At 39.4% G+C, this 18,979-nt stretch overlaps 1 protein-coding gene across 1 annotated transcript; it reads right to left on the bottom strand.

Moving 5' to 3' along the window:
* Window positions 1-321: 321 nt before the first annotated feature.
* On the bottom strand, window positions 322-18,726 carry LOC136759841 (FERM domain-containing protein 7). The gene is made up of 13 exons (XM_066714921.1): window positions 17,522-18,726; window positions 16,427-16,595; window positions 11,521-11,625; window positions 10,081-10,123; window positions 8,428-8,506; window positions 8,124-8,221; window positions 7,614-7,728; window positions 6,948-7,095; window positions 5,971-6,066; window positions 5,053-5,216; window positions 4,567-4,635; window positions 3,946-4,021; window positions 322-2,171 (listed from the first exon to the last, which is right to left on the bottom strand). The coding sequence occupies exons 2-13, from the start codon at window positions 16,565-16,567 to the stop codon at window positions 1,164-1,166; spliced, it is 2,142 nt and encodes a 713-aa protein (XP_066571018.1). The 5' UTR covers window positions 16,568-16,595; window positions 17,522-18,726; the 3' UTR covers window positions 322-1,163.
* Window positions 18,727-18,979: the final 253 nt, after the last annotated feature.

Genomic DNA, 18,979 nt, shown 5'->3' with positions numbered 1-18,979 from the left:
TAGTTTTCACTAACGGTCAACAAAAGGTTAGACTTACCCGCAGCATCACATGGATCCGATCCAGCCTTCTGAGCCACGTCCCCGTCTCATGACGTGACTTGAGACCCACGGCTCCTCTGTGCTGAGAAGGGTGTTGATTTTTCTGGCACTTGTCACAAGACATTAGGGATACGAGCCCTGGGGCGGCAGCTGAAATGGCCCCTGCCTGACAGTGGCGAGTTGGCAGGGATGGCTGAGTAGATGCATGCGGACCACCCCCGGGCTGCCCCTCTGCTCATCTGGACCGGATACCCACCACTGTCCTCCACACGTAAGTCACTCATTTAAAGACACAGTGGCACAAACGTCAGTGATTTGCTCGGGAGCTTCACTGGGTTTCCTAACAGCAGTCAATTGTGCCTTTCCCACTTCCACTACCTTTGCATGATCATGCCTTTTAATTCTAGTTTAATTTTGTTAGTATTGGGGAAAAGGTGCAGGTCCTTAAAAACTTGGAAAACCATTAGCAATTATCGTTGACTTTGTAATGCAGTGGGGTCTTGACATTTGCTTTAAATATTGAAACAATTTATTGAAACATTCTGATATACAGCAAAATACCAGTAATGCTTAAATAAACCATTTGTCCTTACAGAGATACTACAGTTAGACACCAATAATTAAGACTTTCTAGCAGCTTTTCTTTGTGATGCAATACTGCAAGAATAAAATGACATCACATATCACAGCAGCAGCAGCATTCACCTGTAACAGATCACATGTATTCTCTTCTATATCAGCATCTTAGAAATTAATCACATTTTTGATTGATCACCAGAACAATAAATACTACAGTGAAGATATTAAATTGGTCACCCATGACGGCAATGTCCTTTAAACCAGATAGCCAAACTGAAAACGTAAATACTCACCTTTTAATTTTCCTCATACACTTGAGCCTTTCTACCAGTTCTTTCACACAGAAAATGGTGGTAATTAAGACATTGTTTTGTTTTAGGCAGACAAGTAATACAAGGTAAACTGAGATTTTGACTTAAGGGCTTTCAATTAAGAAAGCAGTGTCTCTTCTTGCCATTAATTGAGTTTGTCTCCCATTCGGGAATTTTTTGTTCAGTAAGACCTGCTAAACTGAACGGTTTGATTGTTTACATGACTTGCATCGGTCAAGACTGGAGCTCAGCCGCAGTCACCGACGGACTGACGCCCTCACAGTCACTCAGGTTGAAGGAGTCCTCCTCCTCTTCATCCAGCTGGAGGCTGCCGGACGAAATCCTCATCCTGGCCAGCGGGGTGGCTTTCACCAGTTTGCCAAGGATGGGGTAGTAGTATGGATAGATGCTGTCAGAGTCAGAATCGCTGAAATCGGTTCCAGCGCCAAATCTGTCCATCACACAGAGCGAATTGGGGCGGTCCGTGTGCCCGTGCTGTGGCAACATGTGGCGTACCATACCGGACCTCCGAGACAAGTGAGGGTAGTACCCCAGGGGTCTGAACTCGGAGGAGTGAGTCGGGTGCAGGAACTTCATGTCAGACTGGCTCCAGGACCTCTTGGGCAGGGCGGTTTGGTAGCTGGAGTCGTCGCTGAAGTGACCCGTGTCCTCCCTCCCGATGTTGATGCGGCTGCTGCAGCTGGTCACCCCCGCCTGGTAGAGGCCGTTGTGTCTGTACTTGTGGCGCCGGCCGGAGGGAGAGATGGTGGCGGGGCTGGAGAAGCTGGAGGACCTGATGACGTCTTCCGCGAGAGAGGTGTGTCGGGGCAGGCGGGGGGGGCGGTCCAGGTAGAAGGAGGCGCTGGAGACGAAGCCCTCCACAGCTAGGGGGTAGCCAGGCGAGTCTGAGCGCCGCAGCAATTGGGGGTTGGTGATCAGCCGGCTACGATGGACCTCTGTGATGCTGTTGCTCCTGGCGAAGCACATGCGCTGTCGCTGGCTCTGCAGGAGCCCGACCTGGCCCTCGGTTTGGCCCTCGGCCTGGAAAGACGAGAACGAGTTGCTGCGTGACTGGCTGAAGGCCGCTGGGTCGGCCTCGGGTTTGGAGCGCTCCAGCTCTGCCGAGAACACCACCTCCACGGCCGACTGGCTGCGTTTCCCACTCAGGACGGGCTGTGGCGCTTTCTCACTGGAGGTTTTACTGTAACCAGGCCTTTCAAAGGAGTGCATCTGCTCGTATGCCTGTCCGTGCAGGAGAAAGGAGGTCAAAAGCAATTGCAGATAGGGCTGGGTTCACATGGCCCAAATCGGCACCAGTCATGCACAAAAGGTCTTGGACCATTTTTTAGGTCTTACTTACATTTAAGCCCAAAATTAATTGGCCTGTTGCACAAAACAAAATAAAATCAGTTTGGTCTTTAAATTTAAGTAATTTGTTAAGCCTACCCTACACCAGGCTTAAATGGGAAAAGGTATCTCTTGCTATAGAAACGGACATGAAACCCAACATGGCAGCACATATGCCAGGTAATTTAGACAGACATCTTCTGAATCTGCAATTAGTACGTTTCCTGTTGTTATGTAGTCAGTAAAACAGCTGTAAAATAAGCAATATATATAAATAATTGTTACTATACAAATAGGCCTATGTTAAAATTTGTATTAAATAGCACTCCAAAACAATATGCATATTATGTGATGTATTTATATTTTTAATATAAAAAGTGTTTCAACTATTATACAAGATGATGTGAGCAAAGTGATGTTTGTTGCTCTGGGTCTTGGTAACTAGAGGGTTAAGAAATGTAATGAGCAAAAGCTGGAAGTGCTCGGCCACCGTCAATGTGCTTCATTAAAAGTACATGTCAGTGAGTAGTATGTATACCTGTGTTTTCTTTTTAAAGTGCTTGTATACTGCGGTAAAAACAACTCGCTGAGCACAGTCGCTTTCAAAGAAACCCTGCTGCAGCTGCACGGAATCAGGATGGCACGGTGTGGTTCCCCTGCTCCATTCTATAAAAACGTAGTAGACATTTTCTAGTATTGATTGTACTGTATTTAAACTTAAAATATACAGTGAAGTAAAACTAAGTATTTTTAAAAACAAATTTAAAATTACATTTACAGTGAGCACTATAGCGGGGTTGATGGCATTTTCCGTCAGTATAAGACCAGACTTTGTTGCTTAGCAACAACAGGTAAGGATGCAGGACCTGCAAAGTTTTGTTTTGTGCAACGGTCTTATCGTGAGGTCTTACGTATGTCCAATTCCACAGGACTTGGACTAATGCGAAGACAAAGTAAGACCTTTTTAGTGCAACCGGCCCATGGACTGCCATGTTATTGTAGGTAGAGCAGTCCTTGACTAGTGCTAATTGAGGTCTGTGAAACCAGCCAATAGTGATTTAATGACATCAGCATATTTTAACTTACACTGCAATCAAATCCCTGACTTAATTTGCTACATAAATTAAACAATACAAAGGAACTAGTAAGAGTAATAAAGGTCCACTTGGTTAATCTGAAAACACATCTGAAATTAAGTCAACATTGATTAATCATGGGCTAAAAGGAAAATAATATAGTGGACAAGACTATTTACATCTGCATTAGGGAAAATCTTGCCCCTCTGACTGACACATTAATCAATCATAATTTGTTAGGAGTTGTTCATAAAACATGGAAGTCAAATCGAGCAAAGTCCAACAATCTCTCATCACAGTTCTATTTTAGATTTTCCCAGATTCTTCCAGATACAGTGGAGGCTCAGATACTGGACAGATTGGAGCAGCGAATAGAGCCCTCATTTGTACATGATGTGCTCGTAAATTTCAATTCACCTCTTGATTTCATTGAACCCAAGTACTACTGCTTTTGATCAAAATCTAATAAGTCTCCTTGAAAGAGCTGAAGGACTCTTTTCTCTAATCTCAATTCGTGATTTCAAAAGGTTTCTGCTGCAGTCAGTAGTTCATTTTCATAAATTTTCACTAAAAAAAAAAAAAAAAAAGCATACCTGTTTGGAGACATCTGTCAGCAGATCGGGGGAGGACCTGCACTGGCGGGTATCGTAATGAGCTTTACAGTGCTTCCTGCAAAACAAACACAAGTGTGGCTGTTGCGTTGCACAACAGTGGCCTCCAGGGCACTGGGGACGACAGGTGTTTCCTCATAAACTGCAAAGTGCTCAGAATTATGGCTTGGCTCTCGGTGTGCAGTCACTACTGAAATCATAAATGCAAATCATGCTTCTGGAGGGTCATTTGCATCGGATCACTGTAAAATAGTTCTACCCAACTGAAAAGCTCTGCTAATCTAGGGATTTCTAGTGTTGTATCTTCCTTCCTGTTTCTCTGTGTTTCCCCTCACAATAAAATATGCAAAGACTACATTACATATACAGCACAGGGCTGATCCAATATATACCAAATGCGACTACTCTTAGCCAAGTCTAAGAACATTATTATTACTTTTATATGCACACAAATATATATTTAAGCAAATGCTGACAGCAGATTACGTAAGTAGATACAAAATACTAAACGGAAGTAGAGAAACCTCACCCTGGGCTGAACTGGTAAAGAACTGAAGGAAGAAAAAAAGTTTCAGTTCACACCCATTATTGCTACATTCTTACCTTTCGAAGGGCAGGTTCTTTTTCTCTCCTTTTCCCACACACTCCAGCAGTTGCTTTTGGGTTCTTCCACTGAAAGCGACATTAGGAGAATTTGGTGCACCATTAACCACACATTCTGTAACATCGACATTTTGACAGCAGACTGTTTTAAAGAGTTATTTACAGCCGCCTGGTAGTCATTGCACAAGAGCTGCAAAGGCTGAGAGCGTGTGCTCCACACGGGCCTTGTTTCTTAACTGACTACAAATAGAGGATGTTGTTGAAAAGAATATGTATGTATGAAAACATTTAAATAGAGATTAACAATGACAAAATATGTATAAGGTGTCTATGTTTTAACAGTTGAGTAATATATTAGTGCGATTGCCATTTGGCTCTTAAACATGTAAAAACCCTGCCTTGTCCAGAAAATATCTTTAAACACAGTAAGTACCACACAGAGCTAACACTGTGCCCAGCAGCAACAGGTGAGAGTATGAGGTATACCTGTATCTGAAGCAGGAGCCCTTGCTGTAGAGGATGGACTTGTGTTTGGATTTGGGCTCCTCCGAGAGCCGGAAGAAGGCGTGGTACTCCACACACATCTTCCAGAAGGCCTTGCTAACGTCTCTGCTAGCCATGGTGAACTCCACCGTGTCTTTCCGGGATGGCTGTGCAAAAGGCAATAAATGGTAATACTGCGGATTGTTTTCAGTATCCAGGATTTCTGGTTCATAAAATGTTCACTGCCTTCCTTATGTGATAAGCTCTATTTGCCACAGGATTGCCACAGGATATTAACAATAGAAGACATTTTAAAAAAAGGATTAAAAATATTCTATGGGCACAGTCACTAACCTGAAAACTATTTAAATTCTTCAAATGATATCATTTTCCATTCATGACATACAAGAGACCAGTATATCCCCTATTGAAATTGTGAGTCATTAAGTTTTGGGTGCGAGATTCAGACTTTGCCCCCATGTTTACATTATTATACAGTCACAGTTTCTTTGTTGTGTTCATTTCCTCATAGCATTTTTTTCTAGTTACTATAAAGGATTCACTCACAGCTAAGGTGACCTCAACACAGCCATTTTACTGTGTCATGCCTCAGTCAGTGTGTACACTTATTTTCCATATCACACATCTCCTATTTCTGTCCCGTCCTCTTAACAAGGAACTCGGGTAACATGCGACTGTCTACACTTTAACTTGCCCCATAGCGACACCAGGTGGCAAAGGACCGTACAGATGCAAGTTTGCTTTTTACATTTTCAGATAAATGTCTTGTGTCCCTTTTTAATAATGTCACTACAGTTTCCATTAGCGTAGTTGACATTCAGACTACTCCTAGAGAACTGATGAGCATTAATAACTAACAAAAAAAAGCCCTACAATATCATACATACATAAAATACTTACAACGATTTTTGCATGGAGCTTTATCAAAAAGTTTTTCCTTTTAAAGCTGAGCTTGCGAACTTTGGCCCAGCTAAAGGTGTTTATTTTGGTGTTACCCTGAAATAGAGAGAAAATAAATAATTTCCAAATTTTTAGGCCACTGTCTTTTTCAGTATGAGGTCTGAGAAAGGCTAATGTAACATTCCCCTCTATTACATACAACTAAATACAACTTACGAATGGAAAATCTTCCCCATTGTGTCAAAGCAATTTTTTCAGATGTTTTATGTTTACAGGCATACCGATATATCTGCCATAATAGATGTTAAATGTTTTTTGTATTTTTTACAATTGAAATATAGGCAGAATCATCATGTAAACTGTGTTTACTATCCACCAGCAGTTATACTCATCAAACCCTGTCCTCTGCAGTGCTCTGAGCGGTGAGGGTTTCAAATCTGATCTTGCAACGTGAAAGGGGAGGTCAGGCTTCCTCTCATTGGCTGTGCTCTTGGTCCCCAAAAGGCAGGCAGGCAGGGGGCGGCCCGTGGACAGTGACACTCCAGCTGGGGTCCTCTTCCACACTCCACCCCAATGAGCATTTGCCAAAGCAGATGTGATGTCTATGACATTCACAGCTTTGCAGTTGAATTCTCATAACTCTAATAATGTGGCGTTAGCTTGTTTATTCTCAAACCATAGCCTGGAGCCGACGTATTACTGTTCAACAATTGCTCTAAAGCAAAATGAAGATTTCCTGCAGGATTATACTGTGAGTAAAAGTCTGTGCGCCTGAAGTCTAAATATTTGCCTTACTACATGAAGGATCCACTGTCAGAGACCCCAGTCTGATAAACAGATTCGGTAGATACAGCACTGACACGGCAAGCATTGCTCAAACGATGGTATGAGGAGAACTCTATTTTCTAGGCTGAACAAGCCTGCAAACATTTAATACAGCCCCAAAAGAAAATGTCCTATTGCAGAGGCATGTGTACCTGGAACACCAGAACCCCCATGTGCGTGACCGCCAGATTGATCTTCATTCCCTCTCCGTCGTTGGCCGGGTGAGGTCGTATTCCATACATGTCCAGCTTCCTGGCTACCTCTAACAGCTGGACGTCACAATCTGCTGGTGACTGGCCTCTGAAAGACAGCAGCACCGGCCTTTTCAATGCCATTTCACACTCGCTAAACCTCACCCCTCCCATTTTTATAATCATATAAAACAATTCAAAATTCAATGTTTTCTTCTTCATAGGCAAATTGATATCAAAATTGCATCTGTGCGTATGATTTGAGATCTCTATCAGGAGCACGCTGTATTCAGTTACGCGTATTTTAAGTGTTGTGGCTGTTGCAACAATTGGCCATGAGTCCTAAATTTGGGATGAAATGTAATGGCACCTAAAAGCACCTTTTCACTCACTAATTCAGTTGGGATACAAGTGTTTTGCATTTCAGTCTTAGATTAATATGTAATTAAATGTGATTTGAGAGCAAGTTATGCAATTATGACATATATATGGCAGGAGGAAACACGATTTTTGCCACTGTGATCGTAACATGTAGGCTGTCCTCTTCAGCATATATAATGTATAAATATAATTAATATATTATAAATATAATTAATATTATATATATATATATATATATATAGGTACCTGTGTTTCTTGTGAAACCTCATGATCTTGTTATCCAGGTATTCTTGGTTGGGGACGTATCGTTTACTCTCCAAATGCTGCATATCAAGCTCTTCATCAAAATCGCCCAGCTCTGCTGCATGGGGAAATGAACACAACAGCCCATGAAATGTCCGTCTGCATTTCAGGATGATGTAATCATTCAGACCTTTTAATTTTAATTTTTAATTTTTTTTAATTGTTCTTCCTGTCACAGAACGCAGTGTTCACATCGATTTGATTGCCACAAAAATAGCCTGGCAATTTTGAATACCGTGTACAAATAAACTAGTACACAAACCTCAGTGATAGAGAACCATTTCCTGTGGATTGATTGATCACACAGGTGTTACATTAGACTTTTGTCATATTGGATAATTGTATTTAGTAAAAATATGAATGCATGTGTCCAATACAACATTCATATCACACGAGAATGAAACTGCCTTAATTAAACAGCACTTAAGAGTTTGCCAGTTCCTGGTGACTTACATTGCAAGATGTGGGACACCAGCAGAGCAGCACTGTTGTCATTGCAAGTGAGGCTTCCATTGCCCAGATCCTGCTTGATCTGCAGGGCGAACAGATACCTACAGACAGACACAAGACATGGTAACTGTGTGAGATTTACATGGCTATACTCACTCAGTTTGCCCACATTTATTGCTATTAATTTCTACAGTTTTAGAAAATATAGTGATTTAAATGTATTGTGACAATGGTTCTACTTCCAACTCTTGCTGTATCATTGACTTTGCGAATAGAGGATACACAGTAGAAAATGAGGTGTACAGACCTCGTCAGCTCTTTCTGCAGTTGTCCTGGATCAGGTGGGAAAAACTTCACTATGAACCTAAACAAAAGGTTGTTTATGTCTAAGAGAGAGAAGATTTTTAAAGAACATTAGGGACTTGCATTTAATAATGATACAAAATAATGTGCAACTTTTAAAGCCAACATCATTTAATTATAAAAAAAAGTCACAATTTTACATGATGAAAAAAGCACATTTTCACTCACTAATTCTGAAATATTTAACATATACTGTTCATGTACAGTACAGTGCAATAATTTTAGGCAGAACTGTGGTTAGTTCTCCGAGATGTTTGGGGCAACCTACCTGCCGAGTTCCTTCAAAAACTGTGCAAGTGAACCTTGAAGAATTGATGCTGTTTTGAAGGCAAAGGGTGGTCACACCAAATAAGAATTTGATGTAGATTTGTCTTCTGTTCACTCACTTTGCATTTAGTTAATTGATAAATATAATCTATTAACATGCCTATTTTTGAAAGCAGTCTTACCTTACAGCATTTTTTCACACCTGCCTAAAACTTTTGCACAGTACTGTGTGTTCAGTTTGTAGGCAGCCAAGCACAGAAACAAGGCGATTGCTAGAGTGACAATGCGGTGCTCTGGTTTGAAAGCATTGATGACCTCTCCCTGGAATAAATCATTTTCCGTGCATGTGATGTTCAGGCACAGCACAAACCGCTTTGTGTTTAAGCCTGTATTGCACATGGGAAAGTTCAACTGCATGTTAGAAAGAGATCACATCATTAAAAATTGAAGGATATGAGAAGGTTGAGGTTCAGCTGCAATATTCTTTATTTGTTCATGGTCGTTTTCCCAGGAGATGGTATGTTACAGCTTGAAACTGAAGCTGGTATTCTATGTACCATCTAGTGCGACATCCACCCCAGGGACGTGAGCTCAGATACTTCATAAGGATGACAGTAAAGCTCTTTCTTCCAGGGAGAACGCAAAGGTCATTTCTGAGCCAGGCGCTTCAATGTGCACTGCTGATGTACATCAATAAAGTCCTTGATGGCAGTAGAAAATAATGTCTCATTTCTAAAGCTTTGTTTTGCGGTAATCCTTCTGTATCAAACACCAATGAAGAAAAAGGTTTGATTTAACATCCATAGCAGTGGAGTAGGCAGAATGTGCCAGCTCCTCTCAGCAGCTGCTGAAACTCCAATTAAGCATTCAGTTGGGGGCTTGTGCTTTTGCCGGTTATTTCCTGTTCACTTATCTGATGATGAATTTGAATGCATTTGGTTGAAGAGATCTTCAACCCACCCCACCCCCAAAAAAGACACATGATGTGCTAAGGAAGGTTGAAGAGAATGTGGAGTATTTGTGGAGTAAAACAAAAGTATCTACTAGTTCATCTACTAAACAACCTTGGAAAGGCTGACCATGTTTGTATGTCTTTTTATACACTTGATGTCACTCTCTGATTGTATTTGTATTCATCCATCCATACCACTCAGAGATATTAACAAAATGAAAACCAATGCATGACATGTTTTGTTAGCTAAGACAACACTATTACCATTCTTGACTGTAACCAAATTATACCAATTAATCAGAGTGTACAAATGCAATTTCTGTATTGTCTCACTAATAGAAGCAAATATATGCATTGCATAAATTACCTGAAACTTACTTTTAACTTGCTTTGCAAGCGGCTTCAGCAGTTCCAACCATACCTGCAATGATATTTCAGACAATGAGCAGAAGTCCACAGATAAAGAGGTGTCTTAAACGTAGTAAATTTAAATGACCGTGAATTTAAATTGAATTTGTAAATTTCACATGCATACTTTGTGCCTCATGGTAGTAGCGACATTTGATCTCAGCCCCCACAGCACATGTTGATGTATGGTATAATTTATAAATGATAAGGTACAATTGTAGAGACATGCTTGCTGTATTTGGATAAAATCTGTTCTTTTCCACTTGCTTTGAGATATTTTAGGAGCATTATCTTATTTAAAGTCAGAATACACATGAACAAGTAAAGTGAGTTTTAGAAATGATAACCTTTCTTATGGTGATTATGAAGAGAGTTTAGCCTGAAGCAAAATTATTAAAAGCATGACAAAATGCAATACTGGGCTTTGACGCTTTTGAAATCGAAGCTGTTGAAATGAATCTCAGTTAAGATATTTAATGTGACATTTATAATACTCTATTGCCGGGTTCCTGGAAGTCGGCAGCAGAATGCCTTCTAATTTTGTTCAAAACTGACATGTGTATGAAGAGGCGCTGCTATTCATTTTAATAGCCTCCCTCTTTCTTCCTTGAAAGCATATCTCAAGGGACTTTTGTTGGAAATAAGCCTACACTAATTACAATTTGAAGGTCTCACAAAACACCTCCAGATTAGGCATTTAGGGCCACATATACACACATTACCATGATAATCTATGGGGCATGCTATAAAGAGCAGCACCCTAGGGTATGCAATGCCTACTAGGGTCACATGACTATTTCTCCTTTCTCCAGTAACTCAAGCGTCTCCCTCTTTAGCAATCCATTATAACCGACATCAGCTGTATTCCTCACGGTTTGTACTGTAGTTGAATGTTTTAGTGGTTAAGATTCTGCTTCTCTCTTTTAGAGGTTACCAGCCCATTACAATATATTAAACTAACTGAAATAGAAAGAAAATGTCTCCCACTTAGGACAGGAGAACAACTTATATTATATAGATACTTATATTATCTGATGTTTTCAAATTAAATTTAGAACTTGGAGGGGATACAGACGGTAACAGTAACATCTTTATGGTGTCTGCAGCTTGCTAAAAAATATTTCCAAAAATGGAATTCAAATATCTGGTAAGTTATTCGCAGTAAAAATTGATATTATTATATATTTTCAACATACAGGAATTTCTCCTCCTACGCTACTGCACACACAGAGCCCAGGTTTGGGGTCAAGTCCACTTTTTCCATTCCAATAGACCTTTCCAAATCTTTTTTATGCCACTGACATAATAGGCTCTACTGGAATTGGAATTGAATTGGAAAGGGAAATGAATTGTAATGGAAAAACGAATCGTGACGCCAGCCCCGACAGTCGCCGCAAAGGACGCACTTACGTAGCTCCCAGTGTGATTCCGGAACTCGAGCCCAAAGTACTCCTTCTCCAGCAGCTTCAGGTGCCCACAGACTTTGTTGTAGAAGTCATTTCCCAGAATTCTTTGCTAAAATAAAAAATAAAGATGGGGCTTTATTGTCAGAGACTAACTGGATTAAAAATAAACAAACATATCCATGGATGTTTTAAACTGTACCTTTTAAATACAAGTCTTTTTTGCATCACTTTCGACATTAAATTGTTACCACTCGTTAATTGCAAGATAAGAGGACATTTAATGCTGCAAAAGGTAGAGGCTTTTTGAATTCCAATTCTATTAGGCACTGTTATAATGTCCACACTTGCATGCAGTTTACTGATTAAGTTACATGGAGCAGCTTCAATTTTAATTAGAAAAGAAATGTAAACTCACTAATTATAAACACATTGTTTTGAAGATTAAATTTGATACTCATTAGCATTTGTTTGGCTTACTTATAAAAGGTAATCTGAAAATATAAAATTATGTTTCTTTTTTTAAAATATAATACCAAGGGGTTACATGGGTCTTACTCAATTATGGTAAGGGATCAACCTGGATTGTACACTGACAGAAACATTTAAAGTTCACATTACTGTAATGAAACACATGGAATTAAAAACAAAGTCCTTGGAAATGTCTGTAATAATGTGAACATTTCAATCAAAGCTTGTCAAGATTTTGGCAGTTCACATTCTAATAAATATTATTTTTATTTTATAGCCCATTTCTATTTTGGAGTTAAAATGAACCATACTCCTTCACTGCAGCTAGCCATGGGTAGAACATGATAATTTAAGGTTGTTAAACAAGAGACGCATGAGTCAGCAACTTCTCGGCAAACGTATGTAATTAAAAATAATCATTAAGCACAGGAATAACAGGAATACCCTGGGTCTGGCAGGAATTGTATTTCATGAAAGATCAGAACTTGAGCATGCATTATTTTATTTTTATTTGCCAAGCATGTATTAGATTAAGTGAATGTTTATTTCACATTTTTCCTTGACGAACTAGTAGATAAAAACATAGGACATAGATTCAGGATTTCTACTTAGCCAATAGCAAATCAAAATAAAAGGAGACTTTTATACCATGCTATGGTTCTAATTGTTTATAGTTTCTTCATATCCTGCAGATACTCCACTTTATGGGGAAACACAAATGGGTTCATGGTATATTTTTAGTTTTCATGTTTCTGAGTTTGTAGCACAGATGCAACTATTTTCACAAGTACAGAATTTATGTATGCATGTATTTATTTAATGAATATGTTCAGAAAAGCTCTACAAGCCAGGTAATTTAAAAAGGCAATGCAAGATGTAAGATGTTGTATAAAACAAACGCAAACAAAAACACCGATCTTTTCACTCAGATCTCTATATCCAGAACAGTAAAGGATGCAAAAATCTACAGGCACATGTCATTTTCATTCACTCTCATGCTTAAATCATATTTTTGGTTAAGTTCAAATAATTAGCTCTCTTCATGTTGCCTCGCATGCCTGGAACACATTAATACGTTTTGACTCATCTAGTAATTACTGGGGCTAGTTGCAAAGGAGTGGGTTTTGCCTGAAGTTGGGTTTCAGTCTGTGAAGGTTGTTGAATACAGAACCCTATTTATGATAAGAAAACAGTTTGCTGTGTTAGGAGCTACAGGAAACAAACCCTCCATTTACCAGCACTAATGAAATGCTTGTTTCTCCATTATCATGTCAAATCAGAAAGCTAAATTAGAACGAGAGAAATGGAACCAGTCATCACCCAGCGACCCCGGGTTTAGTCATGTGTCTGTTTTAACACACGGAGATGTTATCACAACTTCCATATGGAATGCTGTTCATGAAACAGTCAGATGGAAATCAAACCGTAAAATACTGTTTCCATTTCAAATAGAAGATGATTTCAGCTGCTTGATTTAATCATGGTATGATGCCATTCTATGACGACTGAAAAACATCACACAAGATAAAGTAAAACAATACTGAAGTAAATATATCTAATTTATAATCATTAAACAAGTTCCTGTCAGAATCACACAGGTCTATGCATCAAGACAAGCCCAGGTTCCACACTTAAAATGAAGTTAAATGTTAAAGATGAAGTAAGTGTGCCGTGAGATGTGGAAACACTGTTATAGAAGGCTGGGTAGGGGTAGGCATACATGACAATACTGTTCCTGAATTGAGAGGCTTCCTAGGTATGAAGAGAACTAAGTATGAGCTCAGGGTTGTCTCAATGTCTACTCTTATGTAATGTTTCAAAGTGGACAGACAAGGCAAACAATAATTAAAGTTCAGCTATGGAGTAACAGTTTTGTATTTGAGTTTATTCTGCAATTAAATGATAGTGAGAGTACAAAGCTGAGGAATAATAGCTGATATATTAGTCTGCTTTTTTTTGCTGTCGTGTAGCACAATAACATTTTGACATACAGAACATTACAGTGGTTTTACTTCTAGAATTGGAGCTGAAATAAAGCTTTCCCTTTCACTCTCAAGGCTTTACTAGACTTCTACAAATGTTGTTTGCTCATTGTGGTGTTCATTTAAATTACTATTAAAACAAATAATCCAACAAATGTTTATATGCCTTCTAATTTTCAAGATATCATCCAGCAAGGCACTCCATTAATATTTATTCTGAGGTTAAAACATTCAATAGTGTATTTAGGTGAAGACAACCACTCACACACATTCAGAGATATGTGTATCATCAATACATATGCTGCATTCGCACTGCTAAGAACGCAAAAAGCAAGAGGAGCCTTCATGTTACAGAGCATGGCCTGAACCCTGCAATGATTTCTGCCAGGTGAGCTTCTTACTAGCATTTTGATATCACGTTTAATAACACTGTTGCTTCCATTGTCGGCGCTTTCTGATAAATGAAATCCTCTCTTGCATTCTTGTGTCTCGTGTCCTGAGGAAAAACATGTTTGCATCGCCACAGCTAACAGAGGATAAGGTGACTGGATACAGATATAAAAACCAGTATCCTCTCTCAGGGACTAAAGGGTTGAATGTTAAGCTATAAGAGGCAGGTGATGAAATGATGAGCAGACGGAGGCAGATCAGCCAAACTTGACATCTAGGCAGGTGGAAGTACACTGCGAAAGATATTCATGACTCAGTTCATGTTATTTATTAAAATGAGAGAGAATCATCCTGTGGGAATCCCCAGAACAGCTTAAGTCATCTCCCCACTCTCGCTCTCTTCCTACAAAGCAGGACGGGGGGCAGCTGGAGAATTCCACCTCAGTGAACCTTCATGCCTCACTCTGCCTTAGATAAAGCAATCTAAAGCCGGCACACTTCCCAGTATGCTATAATATAGGACTACACTGCTTGGTTTTGGCATTAGGTGCAAACAAAACAAACCAAGAGAGACGACACAATATTCCGCAAACGAGTTATGTGATTTACACAGTAGTGCAAGACTTTATAAACCACAAAAAGCAAATTCAAACAATTAAAAGTTACAAGATTCAAGTAAAACTCAAGGAATGTATACAATAAGTACAATGATGTAATACTCATATCAATGCCTGGTTGATATCCCATCCCCCCATATTTCAAATCTGATGAAAATTGTGATTCATACACAAACACAAGCAGGTTTCATGCTGTAAAGTAAAAAAATAAAAAATAAAATGGCAAGTTAAAACAAATGATTAATTCAAATATCATTGTGAAGATCCATAAATAAATATCAAAGAAAATTACACTTCTCCATCAAATACTCTTTGATCAGGGATTGTGGTTCCCTTATCTTTCCTCACAACTGGGACGTGTACTTTAAGTTTCGAAATGCTGAACTACATGTACAAAAAAAGAGATTCAAAGATCTTATTCCTGCCTTCTGTGACATGAGAATAGATTAGATAGAATTCTGTCTCCTAGTTTTGGAAGGAAAACTGAAAACACATTGGTATAGCTGCCAATAAGCGGTTTAATATTGCACAAATCTCAAGAATTTCCTCAGTTATGGGGAAGAAAAGAGCATGTCTGACGCCTTGAGGTAAAAGGGCTCGAAATGGACCAGTTGTAAACATCCAGGATTTCACCGGCACCCTTTGGCCCGAGGTCACTCTCACATCAGGCACTCAGATTTCTCTTTCTATAATAAGAAACTCTCCATTCCTCTCCATTCACTTATTGTCTCAGATGAAGATGAAGATGCAGAAAATGCCTTGGAGCTGTGGGTTTCAAATGCTTTATGCAAGAAAGCAGCAGGGACTAATGGTGTCTATAATGGGAATACTTTACAAGCATAACATATGGGGGAAGTTAAGGCCCCACTACTACCCCACCTCCTCTAGCCTGTAACTCTGAACGGAAAGTCAGAAGAAGCACAGATGACATTTTACAATCTGGTTAATCGAATACTCACAGGCCACCCCTGCCAACACAATTCACAACCTTGAAACACAATTCTTACTAATATGAATCTGTAATGCACAAACTAATAGCCCAACTGCTTAAGTTAAAATCCATAACATTATTGCAAAAGGGGGAAAACAGACAGTTGTGTATTCACATGTATGAATGTGCTCAAAAGGATCACCTGAAATGTTTGCACCAATCTCCAAGCAAGGAATGTCCTCAGAATTTCCTTACGTGATAACAATGAGGATATTACAGCAGTAGCCCTGCGTACAGGAAGATTAATCACAGATATATATGTAGATATATATGAAGACTCAATATGTAGTCTTCAAGATAACTGAAAATCTTCAAGTATATACCCTAGAACACAACCATGTTTGAAAGCAAAGGTATATGAAAACAGTTTAAGACATTTACCTTTTTTGGGGAGATCCATATTTAAAAAACAAAAACATTTAAAATATCCTGATCTCTCAGTTAGATAACACTGGATCTTACCTCAACCTCAAATATCTGTTCAGTGTCATCCAGAAACAACACTTTTAGCTGCAGGGTCGTTTCTTTGGAGCTCTTGCGGGCCACTGCAGCATTTTTTTCTGGGGGCTTTAAGAAGTCTGGTCTGCCCCTGCTTTCACACATTATTAATCCCTCAAATGGGGTGAAGTTTCTGGAAAATCAAAAGCCAGTGTAATTACACCAAATCATACCAACTGGAAAGATGCAAGACACATTTAAATATTTTGAAGATTCTGGTGACATGATGTGATGGCTTGATATAAAACAAGGTACTTGCTAGACATGTAGACAGCCATGACACAAACAGTAGGCTCATGCCAACTGATGACTTTGAAAAGCTGAGTCTACAGTTAGCCAAAGGGTGAATGTGTTGCTCTACCCCACATCAACCATGCTGTCAATCAAAGTAAAGTCCATCATAATATTTCCATAGCCTGGCACCAGTGTCACCAGTGTCTGCAGTAACCCACCTGCTGGGACTCCTGAATAGGGATGCTGTGCCAGGACTAGGCTGCAATCATGTGGACCAGGATGTCTGATCTTATGCACGTGTGTTAACATACAGCAAAGGGCTTTTACAAAAATATTCTCATTCATAACATTTTAGATTATATATAATATAGTTGCACTGTGATAAACACTTTTCAGTTAGTCCGAATTACCATTACCCAGTATTGTATAAATGCTTGTTTAAATGTCAATCTGAAGACATATAGCATAGGATTTGGATTTTAATATTAAAATGTGGTTTTGCACACCACCTACAAGTGCTTATACTGTACAACACAATCCACATTCACTTTTTTTCCCATTACTACACAAAAGCTTTATATCACTAGCACCAAAAAGACTTATGAAATAAAACATGTTTTGGTTTTACAGTTAATCATTTAAAACATGTTCCTTTATTTCTTAGAATTGGAAATCATACATATTGCTCATCTAATATACGTCACTTTCATCGAAGGCTTTATTGTTAACAACTACAATAAAATGATAATCATACTTACACTATTCTTACTAATAACATGAAAGATTGCACACTATATAGTTTGATTTAGTAAAGACAGGACTGACCACTAAGCTTGAGAACATGTAAGCACAGTTAACCGGAATATGCTGTGTAGTTCCTTTAGATGGCCAGGGTTCTTCTTTTACTGGAAAATAACAATAGTTACAAGATGTCAAAGCCAAAAGTATTCAACATACTTTAGTTATTGCCAATTTACTCAACGAAAAAACACAAAACCTCTCAACAAAATAAGCTTGCTTCATAAGGCTCCTCTGCTGTACCTAAGAATTAAGTAAATTACACGAATTCCGAATTTCATATTTAAAAGTGTAAAATACTATTCATGTTAAATATCCATTTTACCTGTATTGCTTTTATTTCCAGGCATCATAATCCCCCAAATGCACAGATAAATCCTCAGCCGCTGCCACACTGCACAGCTGTGCCATTACCCAGCTTTCAAAGTGACCCACAGGGCAGAGCGCCGAGCAGCAGCGGCCAGTAGGCGAGATAATTGGTCGTCTTCGTGTAGCGCAAATGTCCGCAGCTCTGCGCGGATCTCCACGGCTGCACCAATGGAATCGCTAGGATTCTGCAGATCTGTGCAGTTCTGCGCAAATCTGCGCTACTAGAACGCGAACGTAATTGCCTATTGAACAGAGAAACCTGACTGGGAACACGCAGTGAAGCCACTTTCGCTCTCTGTCGTTTTCCTGGGAAACAGTAAAGCCTGCCCACTTGCTTTTATTCAGGTAATGTCGAATCATATTTATATTTGAACGAGACAAACTATTAATGAGTTATTTTCCACTAATCTTCGGTATTACATTATTTATTATGCTTTACTAATTTTATTATCAAGTATTATCAATTGCAAAGCTGATGCCAAAACACGTACCTCTGTTTAGTTACAAAGATCATACTTCAATTACAAAATGCATTTCAATACTGAGAAGGAACACACAAGATCCAGCATATTAACCATCTATGGTATATTGTGTGTGTCTGCTGTAGCTCAGTGGTTTAAATCACTGCTTATCTTCGCATTAACTGATCAGAATCACAGATAATTCAAATTTAACTAACTTTAAAGGATCCAGTAACTACCCATTCAGCTTTAGCCAAGCAGCAAATTCAATCGTTTCTGCACATAAGGAGTGCAATATACACTGCATGGCCAAAAGTATGTGGACACCTCCTTGTTGAATATCTCATTCCAAATTCTTGAGCATTAATATGGAGTTGGCCACCCCTTTGCTGCTATAACAGACTCCACTCTTTTGAGAAGGCTGTCCACTAGATGTTGCAACATTGCTTCAGGGATTTGCTTCCATTCAGCCACAAGAGCATTAGTGAGGATGGGCACTGATGTTGGCCGATAAGGCCTGGCTGGCAGTAGGTGCCCCAATTCATCCCAAAGGTGTTTGATGGGGATGAGGTCAGAGCTCTGTGCAGGCCAGTCAAGTTCTTCCACACCAATCTCAGCAAACCATTTCTGTATGGACCTTGCTTTGTGCATGGGG

This window comes from Amia ocellicauda, chromosome 10 (genome assembly GCF_036373705.1).
Source record: "Amia ocellicauda isolate fAmiCal2 chromosome 10, fAmiCal2.hap1, whole genome shotgun sequence".
Taxonomy (NCBI): Eukaryota; Metazoa; Chordata; class Actinopteri; order Amiiformes; family Amiidae; genus Amia; species Amia ocellicauda.
Note: the sequence above shows the minus strand (reverse complement) of the source record. Positions and strands in the feature narration are given on the sequence as shown.